Source organism: Acomys minous, assembly GCF_964271855.1.
Source record: "Acomys minous genome assembly, chromosome: 13".
NCBI lineage: Eukaryota > Metazoa > Chordata > Mammalia > Rodentia > Muridae > Acomys > Acomys minous.
Genome location: NC_140495.1, coordinates 107,851,016 through 107,872,493, shown reverse-complemented (window position 1 = coordinate 107,872,493; position 21,478 = coordinate 107,851,016). Strand labels below are relative to the sequence as shown.

Below are 21,478 nucleotides of genomic sequence, written 5' to 3'. Positions count from 1 at the left end.
CAGCAGGCTCCAGCTGTGTGAGACCTTGTGACGTGACCCAGGATCAGGAGCTGGGCCCAGAGGCAGGTGGCCTCTGTAGAGCTGGCTGAATGCAGAAGGACACGAGGGCCACAGCTACGTGGTGACTTACCCGTTCGACACAGCTGGCATGGGTTTGCCTGTCCTGGAGTTCAGGCTGAATGCTCCTATCCTGTGGAGAAAGAGGAAGAGAAAGCCAAGTGTGAGCCCAGGAGCCCAGTCTCCGTGGCACAGAACACTTGACGCGTGGACACCAGGAGCCAGGTTTCTGTCCTGGAAGTCACTAACATGGGACTAAAAGCCCAGAGCCAGAATAACCTCCCAGACCTTTAGGGTGAAGCCCTGGGCAAGTCATGCTGTCCCTGGGGTATTCAAAGTGGGACACCCCCCTCCCCCACACAGACCAGCAGCCCCAGCAGCCCCTGGAAAGATGCTACAAACATGCCTTAGGCCTACCCAGACCTACTGCACCAGAAACTGAGGGTGGAGCTCAGCCTCTGCCTCAGGTGACCCTGACTGTCTGTGTCACATTCCTGGGCCCCAGTGTCTTATCTGTGCCTCTTTGTTCATATGTGGAAGACCCAAACCCCATATGACTGTATTTGGAGACAGGCCCTTTAAAGGGGCTGAAGAGATGGATTAGCAGTTAAGAGTAAGGACTGCTCCTCCAGAGGACCCAAGTTTGGCTCCCAATACCCATATCAGGAGGCTCACAGCCAGCTCTGGGAATCTGACGCCCTCTTCTGGCTTCTGAGGGCACCTGCACTCATGTGCACATACCCATACTCAAAAATAGATGCATAGGCTTAAATAAAAATAATTTTAAAAGACTTTTAAAAACCAAGTAGAAAAGGAAGTGAAGTCACGAGGTCACACACAGGACGAAGACTCCCTGAGGACAGGAAAAGAAAAAGCACAATCATGCCAAACCAAGGAGAGGGGCCTCAGCAGAAAGGAACTCAGCCAGCATCTTGAATTTGGAACTCTGGCGTCCAGAAGTATACAAATTTTAATTTCTCCTACTTAAGCCACTCGGTATAGCGTTCACATCAACAGCCCTAGGAAATTAATACAGCTGGCAAAGTGTGGAGGTGCATGCCCACAACTCTAGCATTTGGGAAGCAGAGGCAAAAAAAAAAAAAAAAAAAAAAAAAAAAAAAAAAAAAATCTGAGGCCTGATTCAAACACTCTAAGGAAACAGTGTGTGGCGGTGCACAGCTGCAATCCCAGGACTCACAAGGCATCTTGAGCTTGAGGCTGCCCTGTAGTAAGACCCTGTCACAAAATAACATCCTCCTCCTCTACTCTCAACCACTAGAGAAAAACAAACTAATGATGTCATAGGCACAAAGAGCTGGTGCTTGGACTCCTCTGGGCCAACATGGCCTCTCTCTGGGTGTGCAAGTTTCCTTGTTTTTATTTTTCGAGGCAGGTTTCTCTGTTTAGCCCCGGCAGTTCCAGAATCTGCTCTATAGGCCAGGGTGGCCTCAAACTCAGAGATCCGCCTGCCTCTGCTTCCCGAGTGCTGGGATTAAAGGCGTGCGCCACCGCCGCCTAGCTGCCACCACAGTATCTGATTATAGGCCTCACATATCTTCCCATTTATTTTAGTTTACTATTTGCTTAGAAATAAATAGCAGGGGCTGGAGAGGTGGCTCGGTGGTTAAGAGCACTGTCTGCTCCTCCGAAGGACCCTGGTTCAATTCCCAGCACTCACATGGCAGCTCAAACCTGTCTGTAACTCCAGTCTCAAAGGATCTGACACATTCATACTAATGCACATAGAAAGAAAGAAAGAACAAACAGGGCCTCGCATAGCCGAGGCTGGCCTTCAACTTATATAGTTGAGGATGGCCTTGAACACCTCTTGCCTTTCATTTCTCAAGGGATGGGTAACAGGTGTGCACCACCATGCCTCACATCTCCTGGACTGTCTGTCGTCTTTAGGTGAGTTATAGTAACTAACAGAGCAAATGCTCAGCACGGGCTTGCTGCTCTGGATAGTGACCACGGAAATATCAGTGCACGTCCTAGAATATGCAACCTTCTTTTAGTATTTAGTTAATGGAGTACAGCATGTGACCCCATGGACGCCGAGGGCTTCCTGCACAGATTTCAGTCTTAAAACACTGACCATCAGCTGGGCGTGGTGGCACACACCTTTAATCCCAGCACTCGGGAGGCAGAGGCAGGTAGATCGCTGTGAGTTCGAGGCCAGGCAGATTGCCTGGAATGGGATCTGCCTGATGTGGGTCTGGGAAACAAACTCGGGGCGTCTGTAGGAGCAGCACGTGCTCTTAACTGCTGAGCTGTCTCAGGCCAGACATATTGTTGTTGTTTTTAAAGAATCAGTTTAATACATGTTTGAGACTGTCTAGCCAATGTGAATTTGTATCATTTATGTGTGCATGGGTGTGCATGTGCATGCCTGTGGAGGGCAGAGGCTGTCACTTTCCACGTCATGAACAGGCAGTGGCTCTCACTTGAGCCAGGAGCTTTGTGATTCACCCCGTCCAGCCAGCTCTGAGAACCTCCTGTCTCTGCCTCCCGAGGCTGGGGTGCCAGGCCTGTCTAGTGAGCATGTGGGTGCTGAGGACCTACTGTGCATGCCTGAGTGACAAGTGCTTTTCCCATGGAACCATCCCTCCATCTTTTTGTATCATTTTCTTTAAGAGTCCCCCAAATTCTTTAAGCTCCAGAGCCTCCAAACCCGAGTCCCTCCCTGCCCAATCGCAATAAGTGATAGCTATTATTTCTTTCTGGGGAACCAGAGATAGAAATTTTGAGGGGGAAAAGAGACCTTTCTTGGGGTCCTGATGCTACCATATAGTTAAGAGTTATAGGCAAGGGTCTAGGAGAGTCTGATCCCTATACACACACACACACAGAGAGAGAGAGAGAGAGAGAGAGACAGACAGACAGACAGACAGACAGACAGACAGACAGACAGACAGACATAGACACACTCAGCAGAAACAAGTGAAAGGCCCTGTGAACCCCCTCTCTCCTGCATGCCCTGCCCTGTGGCCTGGACACCTGTCTGTGTCTATTTCCCATTGTCTGTCCCTGTCCCTAGGCCTTCTTCCGGAATAATGACAAGCTACCCTCAGCTGCACAGTGGGAACCCCGGAGGCCACCCAGAGTAACAGTTCTCCTTAGAAGTGCCCCGCCCCCAGCCCCCTCTCAGTGCCTTCCTGTCCTGCAGACTGGGGGTGGGGTGGGGATGGGGAGGAGAATGAGAGGCAGTTCCTGCCTGTTCTAGGCTCCCATCTCAGGTCTACATCTACAGGCAGCGGATAGCTCGAGCAATACACTGTGCAGATCAAGGCCAGGTTCAAATCCCAGCTTTCCCACTTGCTGGCTGTGTGGCCTTAGGCATGTCACTTCCCCCAATATTCTCCAGTCTCTTCCTTACACAACTGGAGAGGCAGGGTTGCAAACTGACTAGATAGTTCTCAGTCACCACCCCTCCCTGCAGGAATGCACGCTCTAATAATTCAGTCTGGCTCCTTCCAAAATAACTGAGTGAGAAGCAGAAAGAGAGAGAGAGAGAGAGAGAGAGAGAGAGAGAGAGAGAGAGAGAGAGAGGGAGAGAGGGAAGGGCCTGAGACCCCCTCACTCTTAAAGCCCTGGCTGTCTGACGCTCTGCTACCAGCAGGCTCTCAGCAGGGTGGGCAGAAGACAGCTCATCACAAGGTGGAGGTGCACCCAGGCAGGCTGTACCCCTCCTACACTTACGTGAGAGGCTTCTCCAGGCGGCTCCCGGAGGACCCTACAATCTCTCCAAGGGTACAGAAGGCCTGGCCCAGGAAGTCCTGTATATCCAGGGGCAGAAGAAACCGGTGTCAGCTACCTTGTTGACAGCCATCCACCTCCCCCACTGAAGTGTCACATGCAGCCTTGGATACGTGTTCTCTGAGTGAAGTCCAGGCCCCAGCCAGAATATGGCGTTTAAGACACAGCCTGGGCTCGCTGGGCAGTCTTGGCAGGAACTCACGTGTTTAGATAAATCCGGGCTCTTGGAGTCAACGTCGTACCTAGAGGGAACATGGAGAAATGGTAAAGGCAGGCAGGGGACATCCTACCTAACCCTGTCTGGGGCACTGAACAGAGTCAGGTGTCCCCACCCTTCAGGTGGGCTCCATTACTATGAGGACCTGGGAGTCTTGGAGGCCCATCCTGCCCTAATCTGGCCATGATTAGTCCAGTTGGTCTCAGGATTTCTGCCATTTCCCAGCCGGTGAAAACTACTTGGCAATTAGAGGTGCTTTTAGCCAAGCCTGATGATCTGAGTTCAAACCCCGAGACCCACAGGAAGGAAAAGGACAAACCCAGTTCTCACAAATTGTCCCCTGGCCTCCACAGCCTGCCATGACACACACATACACTCATACAAACGAATAAATGTAATTAATTTTTAAAACATGTGGACTATGTCCCTAAGAACAGGAAATGACACGAGTGAACTCTGTACCCTGGCTGGGTCACCCTGTCCATCACTCCCAGTTGTCTGTCTTCCCAGCTTCAGTGTGGTCTGTCTGGCAGCTCTGTGCTCACATCTCCTACCCTGGGCCTGCCTCTGCACTGAGCTGGTCAGTCACTCCGGAGGGAGGGAGGCGTGGCTACTTCCACCTGAGTGGGCTATAGGCAGGCCACCTGAGCTGCAGCCTGCTATCCGAGGGTGTGGCTTGCAGCCCTTCCTCCAGCAGCCTCCCCTGCTGAGGGCTGCACCTGCTGAGGGCTGGGGATCACTACCCACTGTCCAGAGTGTTCGTTCGGCACTGAGGCCTTTCTCTACTTCCCATGTTAGCTCACGCACGCACGCACGCACGCACGCACGCACGCACGCACGCACGCACGCACGCACGACTCTGGTGCGCTTTTGCCAGATTCCCTCAGGCCCCTGCCCCTTTCTCTCTCACTCTATTGAGTCCTCTGCAGGACACTGCCCTTTGCAAACTACCTCATTCCCTCACATCCCCTAGAAAAGACACAAATTCCGTGCCCAGTTACCAAGAGGGCCCTGTCCCTCTTTCTGGTTGGGGGGGGGGTCCATGACCTCTGCTGAGAGACTAGATGCTGCACCCCGCAATGTGGGGAGAGGCCAGCAGGAGCCTTGGATGCCAGGGAGAGAACAGTGCAGAGGTTGAGGCCTGACTTGCCTACGTGGATGCTCCTCAGGGTCAGGCCCCTTGCCCAGGCCCCTTCCCCTTAATTGAGACAAATGCTGGATAAGATCACCCTCTTTTCCACACCCTAGCAAGGCTCGAGGCGGGGGTGGGGGTGGGTGCAAGGCTCGGGGCGTGTGTGTGTGTGTGTGTGTGTGTGTGTGTGTGTGTGTGTGTGTGTGTGTGTGTGTGTGTTTCATCTTCCTGGTCTCCTGGGAATATCTCTGCTTCTCGACTTCTAACCTGTCACCTTGGGTCCTAGTCCTGCCCCCCATCCCCCCCCCCCCCAGCATGAGCCCCGCCTTCCACTCACAGGTCAAAGCGGAGGTTCTGCTTCTCCTCAAAGAAGTAATCCACAATGAACTTGCGCACGAAGTCCGGGTTGAGCGTGTTATCAATGACCTCAGTGCGTCCAAACTGCAAGAGACGGGCACAGTGTGCGCTCCAATTCCAACCCCAGGGCATTAGGCTCCAGGCATGAGCCCCAGGCAGTTCGTGGAGGGTAGATGGTGTGACGGCCCAGCGTGTTCTAACCTTGCCCTGAGCCCATGCCTCCCTTCACTGCCAGACAGTGGGTGACTATTGCTATAGTGAAACCCCATGACCAAAACAACCTGGGGAGGAAAGGGTTTATTTGGCTTACACTTCCACACCATAGCTGGTCACCAAAGGAGGTCAGGAGAGGAAGCCAAACAGGGCAGGAACCAGGAGGCAGGAGCTGATGCAGAGGCCATGGAGGGGTGCTGCTCATTGGCTTGCTCCCCATAGAGTGCTTAACCTGCATCCTTATAGAACCCGGGACCACCAGCCCAGGGATGGCCCCACCCACAACAGGCTGGGCCCTCCCTCATCAATCGCTAATTAAGAAAATGCCCTACAGGCTTGCCTGCAGCTTTATCTTATGGAGGCATTTTCTCAGCTGAGGCTCCTTTCTCTCTGAGGATGACATCAGTGTCAAACTGACATAAAAGTAGCCAGCACACAGGTCCTCCAATTCCTCGGTGCTCACTGCTGATGCCACCTCCCCTAGGGAACTTTCTAGGTATCCGAGCCACCACTGAACTTGTACCAACCCTATGACAGGCTCCACAATTAGGGGTGTACCTTTTCAGTGTGCGTGACATGGTCTCTCGTACCCCAGGTTGGCCTCAAATTCTCTACGTAGCAGACAATCCTGCTTCTACCTCCCAAGAGCACCACCTGGATTAGGTGTGTACGTCAGGTGACGCCCCACCTGAGCCTTGATGGTAGGAGGAGAGGACACATCTCTCTCCTCCTGGGTTTTTTCCTTCCTTCCTTCCTTCTTTTTTCTTTTTGAGACAAGGGCTCCCTATGTAGCCAGGGCTAATCTCAAATTCATTGCATAGCTGAATTACATAGGGTGGCACTGACCTCCTGCCTCTGCCTCCCAGGTGCCTGGATTACAGGTGTGTGCCACGTGACCCAGTTTAATAACACACTCCTGGAAAGCAGAATATACACAAGGTACAAAATGTTCTTGAAGACAGCCATGTGTGGTGGCGCACGCCTTTAATCCCAGCACTCGGGAGGCAGAGGCAGGTGGGTCTCTGTGAGTTCGAGGCCAGCCTGGTCTACAAAGTGAGCCCAGGACAGCCAAGGCTACACAGAGAGACCCTGTCTCGAAAAACCAAACAACAACAACAACAACAACAAAACTTGTCTAGGACCACACTGTTGTAAATTAGGCGGGCTCCACCAGCCTGCTTCTCAAGGACAGAGCGCCAGCAGCTTATGTCATCACCTGCTTGACACCAGGTTGGGTACATTTTCCCTATGCGACATGTGTACCCTTTAAAAGATCATATCTACCCCAGATCTCTGTGTCTGTCTTGTTGGTTCTCTCTGCTGATCTGTCTGTCTGTCTGTCTGTCTGTCTGTCTCTGTCTGTCTCTGTCCCCACTTGAGACAGCCTTTCGCTCTCCTCTCTTCCCCAATGAAAACTTCTGGTGTCAGATCTGTCGCTTGGCATGATCTCTTAGCGGCACACCTTGGCCTCCAACCTGCCAAGGTACCTTTCACTACTTATCCTAACACACACCCAAGGCTTGCTCACCCGAAGTCACAAGCCAGGCCTGGGTCTTGTGGGGCCACAGGTATTATGGGGGAGATGAAACCTGCACTAAGGCTGGCTCCTGGCAGACACTCTAGAGCGGAGGGTCTCAGTCCCATCACAAGCTGGCTGTGAGGTGCCATCAGAGGATGGAGATTGATCTGCCTCCCACCCCCGCCCCCACCCTGTACCTTCCCAGCCTTATGCAAGCTCAGTCTGTATTGCACACCGGTTGCTTGCTTTGGCAGAGCTTGGGGGTCAGCCCAGGGCCTTGCCCACTATATATATATATATATATATATATATATATATATATATATATATATATATATATATATATATATATATCCAGTGTAGGCCCCCATCCCTTTCAGTGTCTTTTCTGGGCTACGCTGCAAATTGCAGGCAAGAAGTGAGCTCAGTGCCCAGTGTGGGTTACTCACCAGCCTGCATAGACAAGTGAACAGTGCAAATAGCTCCTACCCAGCCTGCATAGACAAGTGAGCTTATCGCATGCAGTGTCAGATTGGGTGCCTGCACCCCGCCCCCTTGCATCCCCTCCCATCACTGTGTGCCTAGCTGGGTGTTGTTTTCGCTGTCTCAGTGGGGTGTGACAAACTACATGATTTTTTTGTCTTGTGCTCATTTCATTAATACATGCTTTAGCAGATGCTTAAAAAAAAAACCAAACCACCCACACTCAGCCCCTCCACAGACCAATTAAGGTGGAATCGAAGTGTGTGGGGCCCCAACAACTGTGCATCTGTCCTGGAGGGTCTCTAGACCCTGCTAACAAGCGGATGGGGTTGACAGCCACTGATGAATTAAGGCAGCGGGAGGGAGGAAGAAAACTAACATTTACTGAGCCTCCACTGAATGTTTTCTAGATCAAGTGGGTCATTAAGCTATCTCATTCCATTCCTGTAAAACTTCTGAGGGCTATTCACCAAGTGCAGAAACAAATCAGCGAGGTTAAGTAACCTGCCCATGGCCACACAGCATGGAACTCATGATATTTTTATACTTCTCCTCATTGGAGGGAGCCATCTGAACTGATGGAAATAAGACAAGGTGGTTTATTTTCCAAGCACCGTGGATGCCCCTGCTGTGTGCCAGCAACAGAGGGGGTGGGGGAAGGGCGCGCGCGCACGCGCGCACACACACACACACACACACACACACACACACACACACACACGACACTCGGGTTTAATAAACCCGGGCTCCTGTCTCTCCTACATTCCAAAACAACCTCACAAACATGGCGCCCGCTGCAAAGGATTTCCTACGCCCACTCACCCCCCACCCCCGCCCCTTCTAAGTGAACCTCCTGTCTTCAGACAGAAGGAAAATTTCTCCTAATGGCTTCCTTGCAGGAGTTTTTGCAGGTAAACACTTGTGTTTTGGAGAACTCTCTGGAAACATCAGACTTCCTGCTGCTCACCTTCAACACCTCTAGCCTGAAGCACCGTGCCCTCCCCCCCCCCAGGACCGGCAGACACCCCTTTCCACAGCCCAGCTCCCAGCCCACACTCCACGGAAAACCCTCGTCAGGGAAGACCAGAGCGGCTGCTCTGAAAGTGGCACTTGAAGGTTCGACAAAGAGGGCATTCCCTGGAGACTGCTTAGTGCTGGAGAAGGAGACGGGGTTCCCCTGGAAACAGGATGGAGGGGGGCTCCAGAGGCCCCCGGAACAGTGGAGGGGCTTGAAGGATTACCGAACTCAGGCGTAATTAACATACGAACATCATAACTGTGAAACCCACAGCCCAGGGGCCTGCTGAGGAAGCTTTACGGGTTTTCATTAGTTGGACTAATAACGGGGGGGGGGCGGGGATGGGGGGGGCGGCGCGTGCTGAAACTCTGATTTTAAAATTCTAAGAGGCCAATGGGTCCCTGTCAGGCTCCATGTATATACCCCTGCTAAGGAAGGCAGGGATACAACTGAACTGATGGCCATGAGGGTTGGGGAGTCAACCTGGGCGCTGGATTTCAGGGTTCTCCAGGCAGAATGTGGGGAGATAAAGTACGAGCGCCAGAGCCTGCCTACATCCTGATGGCTGGTGCACCCCATCATAGGGGGGCAGGGGAAGAGGCCAGGCCCCTCACCATCCTGAACCTGGAGCCCAGACACTTTCTCAGAGTCACCCATCCATCCCTCCATTCTACTCTTGAATAGACTTGGTCCAAGCTCTGCGACCAGTGAGAAGGATGCTTGTGAGTGCCACGAGCCCCAAAGCAAGCCCCCATGAACCCCAAAGCAAACCCCAGGAAAGCACAGGGGCCCAAGTGAACCGGGGCTGTGTCCAAGCCAGGAAATCAGCACAGGACGCAGAAGACTTAGAGAACCTTCCAGAGTACTCCCAGATGCATGAGCAAGGGCAGCGGCGGGGAGGGGGCCTCCCTGACCTCAGGACTGGCATGCTTCCTATGGGAGAAAAGAATTTAAAAAAAAAAAAAAAGCAAAAAGAATCTGGAAATTCGAGTATTTACCCTCTGATAGGCTTTGCCCCCTAGCAACAGACCCAGGGAAGCTTCTCGAGGAAGCCGCTCCCAAGGGCTCTGATGACTAAGCCCTGAGAACATCAATTAAGCGGCATTAACCGCAGATCATCCAGTTCAGAGAGACCCTCAGAGAACCGGCAAGCCTTGAAACTTCTTCAGGGACTGAATTAAGTGGCTCCCAAGGGGCTCTGCCACACAGAAGAACTGGCATTCTGAGGACAGGTGAGCCCCCATGCTCAGAGCAAAGCCTCCTTTAATGCTCCCACGTGAGGCCCTGAGGCTCCAGGGACCAGCCTGTCAGGACAAAGGCTGGCCCGATGGGAGACTGTCCTGTGGCTGTGACCAGGGTTTGGCTATGGAAAACCCTGGGAAACACAGGCAGATAGGCACCGGGAAGGCTTTCTCGCGGTCCTACGTCTTCTCCAAGGCATGCTCTTTCACCTCCACCAGACACAGCGGTATCCTCACCGTCCCTGCAGGGCCAGGGTGGGAGCAGCCCCCCACCGCGGCCTGCCCCAGTACAACCCATGCCTTCGAAAGAAACTCCTTATGAAAACTTTCTCGGTAGATGACGGGGACAGAGGCAAAGTCCTTCCTGCTGGGGTGCTAGTATGGATTTTTCTATCACAATCTCGAGATCACTTGATCATAAGAATAGACTTTATCCTCACTCCTCTGCTCTGCTCAAATCCATTGCGTTAACGCTTGTGCCGTCTAAGACCGCTAGCTTGGAAAGGTGCTTGCTGCCAAGCCTGATGACCTGAGTTCAAGCCCCAGGGCCCACAGGGTAAAAGAAAATTGACACCTTTAAAGTTGTACCTCCGCAATCTCACCATAGGATATGTGCCATGTCCCACGCCCCTCCCCCCCCCCAAATAAGTAAATGTAATAATTTTTTAAAAGAAATGTGGACCTGGGGATAGTGGCACATATCTTTAGTCCTGGCACTCAGGAAGAAGACGGGTGGATCTCTGTGAGTCTGAGGTTACTTTGGTCTGCACAGAGCACAGAGTTCCAGGACAGCCATGGCTACATGGTGAGTCCCTGTCTAACATGAGGGTTCCTCTCTCGCACTGCCACTGACAACCCTCTGAAAAGAGGCTCTCTCTCAATGCTCTTGTCCCATCTAAGGGCTTCCATGGGGGACACTGAGGGACCAGCCTCCCCTGCTTTGTGGGGGGTCTTGCTGGCCCCATCTACTTGAGTGCTGAAGTGAGGGCCAGTGGGAAAGGGCAGTGGTCCACTTGGTTTCAGAGGCCGAGGCCCCTCTCCTGGCTCTGAGTGGGTCTGTGGATTCATGCCCGCATCTTCTGGGGGAGAAGAGCCATGGTTTTTTGTTTTGTTTTATTATGTTGTTGTTGTTGGTTTTTGTTTTTGTTTTCTGAGACAGGGTTTCTCTGTGTGGACCAGGCTGGCCTCGAACTCACACAGCAGTCTGCCTGCCTCTGCCTCCCGAGTACTGGCATTAAAGGTGTGTGCCACCATGCCCGGCTAAGCCATGGTTTTTGATCAGGTTTTTGTTTTTGTTTTTTTGGTTTTTCAAGACAGGGTTTCTCTTGTAACCCTGGCTGTCCTAGACTCACTTTGTAGACCAGGCGATCCTGGACTTACTTTGTAGACCAGGAGACCCAGGACAGCATCGCAGCATGGCCAGGCCATGAGTCCAGGATGGTTATTCTGCGGTTTGAAGATTTGTTTTGTTTTGTTTTAAAACTCTGTACCACAGAGGGTGCGGTTCCCTGTGGCAAAGTGGAGGTTGGCTTCTGACCTCTATGTGCACAGTGCTGCATGGACAGCCTTGCCCTTACACACAGACGTGCACACGCACAAGCACACATGCCCCTGGATTCTCCTGTGGTCGACTGACAGGTTGACCCTAGGGTCTAAAGGATTCATAGCTGGAAGAGATCAAATGCTTTCAGTTACCCAGGGAGGAAGAAAAGGAGGGAGAAGAGCCTGGGCATTCTGGTCAAGCCCACACGGCCAATTAGGAAACGGCCCCAGACAGAGGCCCAGGTCGGCCAGCTGCCAGCCCACGCAGCCCTGTCAACATCCCTCACTCAGGTTCCTCGCTTCTGTCAAATCCTCTTCCTTCAGCTCTGTATTGCAACTTCTCCACTACCACAACACCATTTAGTTTCCCCAGGGACCCCAGGAAGACACGCCATTATGGTGCCCATCTCACACGGAAGGGAACACAGAGGTAAGAGAAGAGGCACAGCATCCTGCAGCATCTCCACTGCTGGCCCCCTGCCTCAGTAATGAGTGGGGGGCTGTCTGTAAGCCTGAACAGCGGTAAGTGGGCCTCCCCCCGCCCCAAGAGGCAATGCTTGCCTTCCACAAACTGCAGCTGGACCTTCTGAGACACCTGTCTCCCACCTCACTCCTGCTGTAGAGCCCCAGTGGCTGTGCTGGCTGGGACAGGAGGCCAGGGCCATCCTGAGCTGTTCTCCATCCGGCTCCCCTACAATTTTCTTTCTTTCTTTCTTTCTTTCTTTCTTTCTTTCTTTCTTTCTTTCTTTCTTTCTTTCTGTTTTTGTTTTTTGTTTTTGAGACAGGGTTTCTCTATGTAGCCCTGGCTGTCCTGGACTCACTTTGTAGACCAGGCTGGCCTCAAACTCACAGTGGTCTGCCTGCCTCTGCCTCCCAAGTGCTGGGATTAAAGGCGTGTGCCACCACGCCCAGCTGCAATTTTCTATCTGGCTCCTAAACAGAGAATTGGAAAGCCTGGCTGCCGAGTCCAGCCCTGGCCATTCATGAGTCACGTTCACTGGGATTAAGATTAGAGGCCAAGAACCATGTTTGCCTCAAAGTAGAAAAGGCAAGGGTGCTTTCCAAGGCTGGGAGCTGGGCCCTGCTGTGTGCCCGACAGCTGACCACCTGGCAGCACGGAAGGACACGAGGGTGCGGTTCTGTTCCAGGCCTGCTAGCATTTTGAGTCTGGTTAAGTTCTCTCACTAGAAGAGTCCAGAATACTATGGCCAACTCCCTCTTGGTAGTATAAGGCAAACTGAGCTCAGAGGACGGAACCTCCAACAGAAAAAGTCACGGTGTTCTGGGCTCAGCACCTCCCTCCCTCCCTCCCTCACCACATCCTGTTCTGTTTGGGCATAAGGGGATGGAGGGCAGGGATGTGTTGGCACACCTGACTGGGTGAGATGACCCAGGCTCAAAGACCTTCCCGCCTCTAGAGCCGAATAGAGGAGGTGCCCTCTCTAGCCAGGATTCGAAATTCTGTGCAGCTTATAATGAAAGACTTCCTGCCAAAAAATAAAAAAATAAAAATAAAAAAACCCCTCAGCGTCTAATTAGCCATTGTTCCACATAATCTGCTAAATGGTCCCAGGCTCCCTGGGGGAATAGCCATTTGCCAAAGAACTCGGCTGCCAAGCCAGCAAACCCGTCCTCCCACCCTGCTCCACCTTCCTTGGCCTCCTCAGGCTGTGGAAATGGGTGAGGGCGAGCAAGCCCAGCCCGAAGGGCAGCTGAGGCCAGGTCCCCAGGACCACCATCCTCCAGCTCACCCTAACCTGGACAAGTGGACAAGTGGACCCTGGTTGGACAAGTGTGCTATCAGCATCCCTCCTGGGTGAAGCTTAGCTTCTCCCTTGGCGCGGGGGAGGGGGGGGCGGGAGGGGGGTGGACACCGTTGCTGGCTGTGTGTGTACGCTGCGAGCCTTCCACAAGTGAAGTCATATAATCCTCACAGCAGAGTGTGAGCTGAGGGACGACCTCCCTGAGTTCTCACCCGAGTTCTCCCTGCTGGGCAGGTGGAAGCCGGTTTGGGATCGGACTCTGGAGCTACACCCTCTTTTTTTTTTTTTCTTTTTTGTTTTTCAAGACAGGGTTTCCCTGTGTAGCCTTGGCTGGCCCAGACTTGCTCTGTAGACCAGGCTGTCCTCGATCTCACCATATCTGCCTGCCTCTGCCTGACTTCCCGAGTGCTAGGATTAAAACACGCACCGCCACGCCAGCTTGGAGCTACACTCTCAACAGCTCAGCCACAGTCGCACAGGGAAGCTAACGCCACAGAGGACAGAGGCTCATCAAGGAAGTAGGCTTAGGACCTCCAGCCTACCAGAAACACAAAACTCCACTCACTCTGCAGACGAGAGCCTGGGTGCCTGTCGACTGTACCACCCAGAAATAATGGCTGCCTCGGGTTGAAGGAGGAGCAGGAGTTTCCCCCTCCCCCACCCACACACATACGTTCAAAGGGGGACAGGAGAGTCCACTTTGAAACTCAGTGGCCTGGCCAGGAACCCCAGCTCAGACGACCAACCCACATGCTAGCGAGGTTGCAGGGAGGAGGGAGAACCCTCTGAGCCTTGTGTCCCTCCCTGGTGTAGTGAGGGCCAAGGGAGGGGTAGGGACACTCCCGCCATGGAGTGTGCACAGGGGCGCAGCAGGTCCGTCAGTCGTCCCTGTTTACAAAAGGGGAAGACAAGGGGACAGAGCCTTTTCTCTGCCTGTCAGAGGACAAAGCTGAGTAGAAACAGGCACTGTGCCACGGATTCTGCCATTTAATCTCTGCTAAGGGAGCTGGCACCAGGGTATCATTTTATTAATGATAAAAACTAGGGCCCAGAAATAGTGAGTCAAGTGGCGAAGACAGAGTGTGAAGGGATATCCAGGACAGGTTTGGTGGTTTTGTTTGTTTGAATTATTACATTCATGTACTTGGTGTGTGAAGGGGGGATGTGTGTCCGTCACAGTGCATATAGCGGCCAGAGGATAACTTGGAGTCAGGTACCTCCTTCTACCATTGTGGGTTCCAGAGACCGAACTCAGGCACTGAGGCATAGCGCAGACACCTTTCCCCACTGAGCCATCACACTGGCCAAAAAGGTTTAAAGCATATTCATCAGACTGGGTTCAGCGTGGGTGCTCATCTGAGATCTCTACAGAGGGGCCGCCGCAGACCTTCCCTCCCAACTCCTTGCCACCCACATGGACAGTGACTGTAGCTGACCCAGGATGGGGAGACAGCCAAGATGCTGACGTCCAACTGTAGCAGTGGTCACCCTATGCCTCGGAGCAGGAGATGGGACTCCAGTGGGGACACAGGATGGAGATAAAACCACACGCTTAGGTTAAAAACAAACAACAACAACAAAACCGACTCATCGCCAACTCTGAGCTGAGGGAATTCTGGTGAGAGACACGTCAGTGTTTCCAAGCTAATATGAAGGAAGCAGAAAACGCCTGCCACAAAGGTCAGCCTGCAGGGCGAGGCACCATCCCTGGCTTGGGGTCCTTGGGGGAAGCTGGCTGAGCCAAAGCTCGCTGCACTCCTTTCTCTTCCTCTCTGCTCTGAAGTGTGGTTGTGACAAGATCAGCTCTTTGAAGTTCCTGCCCCCTTGACCTCCCAGCAGGGACAGGGACAGGGACAGGGACTGTAACTTGTGAGCTGAAATGAACTCCCCCCTCCCCTAACTTGTTTTTCCCCCTTTTCTTGTTTGATTTTTCGAGACAGGGTTTCTCTGTGTAGCCTTGGCGGTCCTGGAACTCAGAGATCCGCCTGCCTCTGCCTCCCGAGTGCTGGGGTTAAAGGTGTGTGTGCCACCACCACCCGGGCTTCTAAATTGCTTTTTGTAGGGATATTTTATCACAGCAAGAGAAACAAAACCAGGACACCGTCTATGTAACATTTTTGTTACAGCAGCTCCAACAGACTAAGTCGGTGCCCACTACATGTGTGTGTGTGGCAGCATAGCCATGTGAAGGCACATGTCCCTGGCACATGTCCCAGCCCATGTTCAGACGTTAAATGCTCACTATGCGGTGCTCTGGAGGAAGCTATGAGTGGCTGTGGTAACAGCTGGGGCTGCAGGCCCTGCAGGTGCATGGGGGCTATCAGAACACCCGAGGCTTTGCCTTCTTATCTTTTCCTTTCCATGGGGACCTCAGCTGGGTGGTGAGGGAGAGGCAGGACCCGCCTCCCCCCCTTCCGCCACACCCCCATTTTCAAATTCAGGGCCCCTGCAACGGTCCTCTTCTTAAATGAGCCACTCTGAGACTCTGCCCCGCTGGCCACCTGAGGACACGCAGGAGGCCAGGCAAGGCTTGATGCAGATAGCACTCAATTTCCTAGGCTAAAATTACATCTTAGGGTCGATTCTCATAAAACGCGGTGACACATTTAGGTGCTGAGAAGACGGGCTTTCTCAGAAGGCATAAAAAAATGACCCAAATGGTAAAAATCAGCGGAAAGCTGACAGGCAGGGCCTGTGACAACAGTCTTCTCCTTCCCTGCTGCTGGTGGGCAGGTTCGAGATGGGGCTCCTCCCTTGACTCCCCAGGCGCAGTAGGATCAGCTCACACCAAAGCTTCCAGAATGGTAGAGAGTGGCTTGCCCCCTCCAGGCAACGAAGGTGCAGTGGCCAACATGGCTCCTGCCTGCTGGAAAGGGTTACCCCCTTCCTAGGGCATCGATGGACGGGGGTTTTCCACTGTGACGTCACACAGGGAGCCTATGGAGCAGGTCTCTGGGGTGTGTGTACCTCTGTGAGTTTATGTGTACTGCCCTTGTGCAGGAGCCCACAGAAGCCAAGACAGCATTGGATTCCCCCATAAGTGACAACAGGGGTGGTTGTGGGTGCCGTGTGGGTGCTAAGAACTGAGCCCCAGTCCTCTTCAAGGGCAGCCAGTGGCAGCATCTCTTCAGCACCCCACCTCTTTACTACATCCCCCAAAGACACAAGGCCTGGGTGTCTGTTTGTCCTTCTCCTCCTCACCCCCACAACCATTTCGGCTACTGTGTGCTTGTGCTATGTCCTTGCAACCCAGTGTTTCTGAGCAAACCTAAGTGCTCCCTCCCACGAAGGCAAAGCTCAGCCTGAGGCCGGCCAAGGGGAGGAGCCAGAGGGAGCCTAAGGCTCTGTGGCTCACATTCGTCTCTGTTCCTTGAACTGTGAGTCTTGTACATTAGATTCAAATGGTATCTAAAAACTTCCAAACACCGGGCTGCTTGGGTAAAGGCGCCTACCGCCAAGCCTGACTACCCAAGTTCGATTCCTGATACCTACACTTGGTGAATAAAGAGAACCAATTCCAAGCGGACCTCTGACTTTCGTGTGCGTAATGGTGTGCACATACCCTCCCCCCCCAACGTGGATACATATATGTGTGCACATACCCACACACGTAAATAACCACGACTTTAAAAGGACTTTTTAAAAAATACCAATGGGGCGGGAGCCGGAGAGGCGGCTCACCAGCAAGTCTAAGTGCAGTTCTAGCCCAGGACCTACATGGCGGAAGTTGCCCTATGACCTCCACAAGCACGATGTGACACATGCCCACCCCCAGCCCAAATTAGTATGATCTTTTTTGGTTTTTGTTTTTATTTTAGACCACAGTCTACTATGCAGCCCTGGTTGTCCTGAAACTATGTAGACTAGGCTGGCCTCAAACTCCAGACACACACACACACACACACACACACACACACACACACACACACACGGCAAATGCCTTGGCCCCCACTCACACTTGCTTTCCTACTCCTCAGTACATTGCTGGGTGGCATCTGCGCATGCTGTGTGTTGCAAATATTGTCTAACGGGGAGAGCCATCAGCAAGGCCTGAACTCAGACCAATGGTCTAGATGCCTGCTGTGTGTAAGGCACAAGGGATCTTTACGCCTGACATCTTGTTCCTCATCACAGGCCACATCCTCATCTTTCTCTGTGTGGAGTCTAATCCTGGTCCCCACCTCCACAAAGGCACAAGTGTGCCCTGCACGTGTTCTGGGGCAAGAATAGGGGTGGCGGGGGGGGGGGGCATGACCCACAGAAGCTTGGACAACTGGAGGCCCTGGACCTAAGGGAGACTATTTTCAATTATAGAGTGTAATTAACAGCCCACCAAAGCAGAGCCCTTCTGAAGAGGTCCTCGCAGACTTGCTCTAACGAATCACCAAGCCTCGAGCGTGTATTCTCAGTGCTCAACTCTGGAAGCTCGGCCAAAGGGCCTCGGAAGTAATTAGTCCACTTAAGCAGGCTAAACGGTTTCCTAGCAATATGGTTCACGCTTCAATGGCTTCCAAGTCTTAGGAAGTGAAAAGTCCCATCAGCGAGCCTCGGTGGAAGGAGGAACTCAGCTCCCCAGATTCCGTGTACACCCTCCGCCCTTCGCTTCCACTAAGTCTGGCGACTCGGCCTGTGTCCTACTCTTCCCGGCTTCACGATGGCCCTTCCCTGAGGGGGCACGTTAGGACCTTGGGAGCCTGGGGGTCCCTCTCTATGCAGAGCCTCCCCCTGCCCCGCCCCTGTGCCCCTCTCTCAGGAGTTGATGGGGATGGAATGAGGAGTGAGGTGAAATCGTCAAGGCCATGAGTCCGCAGCCTCAGCCGACGCTTTCCTGTCTTGTTCATTAGCCTACTTAAGACAGCAGACACAGCACACTCAACCTTCAGGCACCTCAGGCAGCCTGGACAGTCACAGGAAGTCAGCGTCAATAGGCCAAAGAAACTGCATGTTTTACCATGGAAGAACCCTCCCTTCCACTTCCCTTCCTCCCCCCACACCCCCTGCTCCTCTCTTGGGCCCTGTCTTCAAGAGTCAGGAGGGACAGCTCTGTGTCACACAAGGAAGACAAGGCTTCCTAGGGTCCCTCATGTCTACCATCCTATTTCCGTAGTTCATTCTCTACACATGAGGATTCTGGGAGCTCAGTGAGGGGCAAGGAGGCGGGGGGGGGGGCAAGACAGCAGCTACCATTTCTTTTATTTATTTATTTTTTTGTTTTGTTTTGTTTTGCTTTTTGAGACAGAGTTTCTCTGGGTCACCATGGCTGTCCTGGGCTTACTTTGTAGACCAGGCTGGCCTCGAACTCACAGAGATCCGCCTGCCTCTGCCTCCCCAGAGGTGAGATTAAAGGCGTGCGCCACCACGCAAAGCTGCAGCTGCCATTTCTTATCAGCCTGCATAGGTCCCAATCCCGTTGCCACCAGTTAGGAAGTGCCCACCCTATGCTGGGCAGACTGGTCCCCTGCCCTGTGGAGCTGACGTGTGTCAGAATAAATACTGATATCAGAGTCTGGTCGATGGTTTAAAAAAAAAAGTGACAAGGAGACAGAACAGGGTGTGCGTGAGACAGCGATGGGGGCGGGGCCTTACATGGGGAAGGCCTTCTACTCATGGGTGGCATAGGTGTCAGAATCTGAAGAAATTGTGGAGGGGGGATTAGGGGTGTAAGAAAAGAGCCTGGGGGCAGCCTGTGCACAGGCTCTGAGGCAGGAGGAGTCCTGTGTGCATTGGCTGGGGTGCCAGGGAGATGGAGGGAACAAGTGAAAGGAAGAGAGGTCAGCCACCCAGAGAAAGAACGTCAGGACAAGCTGGGCATGGTGGCGCACACCTGTAATCCCAGCACTCGGGAGGCAGAGGCAGGCCGATCGCTGTGAGTTCGAGGCCAGCCTGGTCTACAAAGGGAGTCCAGGACAGCCAAGGTTACACAGAAAAACCCTGTCTCGAAAAACCAAAAAACCAAAAAAACCAAAACCAAACAAACAAAAAACACATCAGGACGGGCAGGCCTGGAACATCTGGTGTTTGGCCTAGTCGGACCTACTGGACACAGAAAAAACATAATCTGATGAGCTTTCAGCAGGATCCTTCCAGGGGCTTCACAGGAGGAGACAGAGGCGTCTCCTCCTCATACACCTCCTGAGGTCCTGAGGTCACATTGGCTTCTCCACATACGCCTCTGTGACAAGGGACAGAGGCACATAAAGCACTTGAAATGGCCCCGGCTGGAAAAGTGTGGCTGTCAGTGGAATGCAGAAGCCAGGCTGGGGAGCTGGGGCTTGATGCAAGCAGAGGAGAGCCGGGAAGGTTTCTGAGCAGGAAATCCCTTCCCTGAAGCCATGCTCACGTTGGCCAGAAACATAGGAGGGGACTCTGCTAGGGAGTCGCAGGGTGAACAAGGGAGGCCAGCCCCAAATACCCAGTGGGGGCAGGGAGTGTAAGCGTGGACTACCCCCTTTGTGTCTGGGGGTGTCCCTGGGGATGCCTTCTCACACTGGGGTCCTTGAGAACAGGACGACTGTGATGGCTAATTTTGTCAGCATGGTTGGGCTGGGAACAGCCTAGGAGAGCGGAGAAATCCAGCTCTGGGTGCCCATGAGGTTCATTTCTAGAGGTGTAATTGGACTGTTTAGTCCACTGATGGATCCAAACTTTGAGTAGACTATTAGTAGGAGGAAGAACTGTGGAAAGCAGGCCCTGGCTGGAAGAAGAAGTCACCGGAGGGCATACCTTTGAGGGGAGGCTATATCTTTTTAACATTTTAAAATGTATGTCGGGCGTGGTGGTGCATGCCTGTAATCCCAGCACTTGGGAGGCAGAAGCAGGTAGATCACTGTGAATTCGATGCCAGCCTGGTCTACAAAGCGAGTCTAGGACAGCCAAGGCTACACAGAAAAACCCTGTCTCGAAAAACCAAAAAAAAAATTTTTTTAATTTTTAATTAAAAAATAATTTATTTATTTTTAGTTATGTACATGTGCGTATCTGTAGGGGGCCATGTGTAAGGCCCACATAGGACAGAAGAGGACATCCCCTGAAGATGGAGTTACAGATAGCTGCGAGCTGCCTGGTGTGGATGCTGAGAACTGAACTCAGGTCCTCTGCAAGAGTAGCAAGGGTTCCTAACCGCTCAGCCGTCTCCCCAGCCCGGGCTTGTGTCCTGCCCAGGCAGCCTTTCCTCCTTCTCCTGGTTTCCTGTCCACCATGAGGTGACCTGCCTCTCCCTTCACAAGCTCCTCAACCTACCCAAGTTCAGGGGGCCAAGCTGGCATCCCTCTAAAGCCATGAGCGAAAAGGAATGGTTCCTCCCTGTAAGTTAACTTCCTCACCTATGTGTGACAGCTATGCAGCAGGAACCAACACAGATTGTCAGCAGAGACGTGGGGTCCCCTCCGTGACTTAATGACCCTCTCATGGCTTGCGGAAGGAGCTGGAAATAGTCACGAGAGGCACGAGAAGCCTTAGGGATGCTACAAGCAGAGCTTAATTGATGTCTCTGGTGGGAGCCTGGAGGAGCAGCAGCAACGCAGACGTCAGGGCCAGGCTCATGGGATTTCAGGTGAAAGCCATCTGCAGCCTATTCTGGCAAGGACACTGTATATCTTGCCCATGTCCTGAGACATGTCTCCCAGGAAAGGCTGAGGTCAAAGGTAATAGACTCGTTAATGGGATGGAGGGAATATCAAGGCAGCATCATATCCGAGCAACGGCGCGGACACTGCTGGCTGCGTTTAGCCAGGTTTACAGTGAGGGCTAGAAGCAAGAAGCAGGCACAGAGTCCTGAAAGCCACAGTATGTCCAGAGAAGGAGCATGTGTGAGGCTGTGGGCTAGGAGGGTTGAGTGTTAAAGAGATTCCAATAGGTCACTACTAAGAAGCCACACACCCAGCAACGGGGACAACAGGGAGGTGCCTCAAGGAGCGTGTTGGCGATTAACCAGACCCCAGTCATAGCAGTTTATGAACCAGTAAACCTACGAGAAAGAGGTCCTCTGAGGCATAGAATGGGGCTGCCTAGGAGGCTGTTTCTATGGTTACCCACTCACCCAGAGCCCACTGCAGCTGTGGCCCAAAGGGCCTCCTCCTTCCCGGGCATTTTCCTCCATCCTCTTCCCGTCTTCCATGAACAGCTTCCCTTACCACATGCTCCCCCAATCGAGTGCACGGGGCCATGCAACCATCGCTAGA

At 52.9% G+C, this 21,478-nt stretch overlaps 1 protein-coding gene across 4 annotated transcripts in view; it reads right to left on the bottom strand.

Annotated features, from left to right (window-relative positions):
* Positions 1–21,478, bottom strand: part of CPNE5 (copine 5) — a 114,768-nt gene that overhangs the window by 46,709 nt on the left and 46,581 nt on the right. For all 4 annotated transcript variants that reach the window (XM_084754037.1, XM_084754038.1, XM_084754039.1 and 1 more), the window contains 4 exons: positions 5,500–5,603; positions 4,016–4,055; positions 3,757–3,833; positions 131–190 (listed from right to left, as the gene is read on the bottom strand). In XM_084754037.1, the coding sequence (XP_084610163.1) occupies positions 131–190; positions 3,757–3,833; positions 4,016–4,055; positions 5,500–5,603 (281 nt within the window). The remainder of the gene's footprint in view (positions 1–130; positions 191–3,756; positions 3,834–4,015; positions 4,056–5,499; positions 5,604–21,478) is intronic.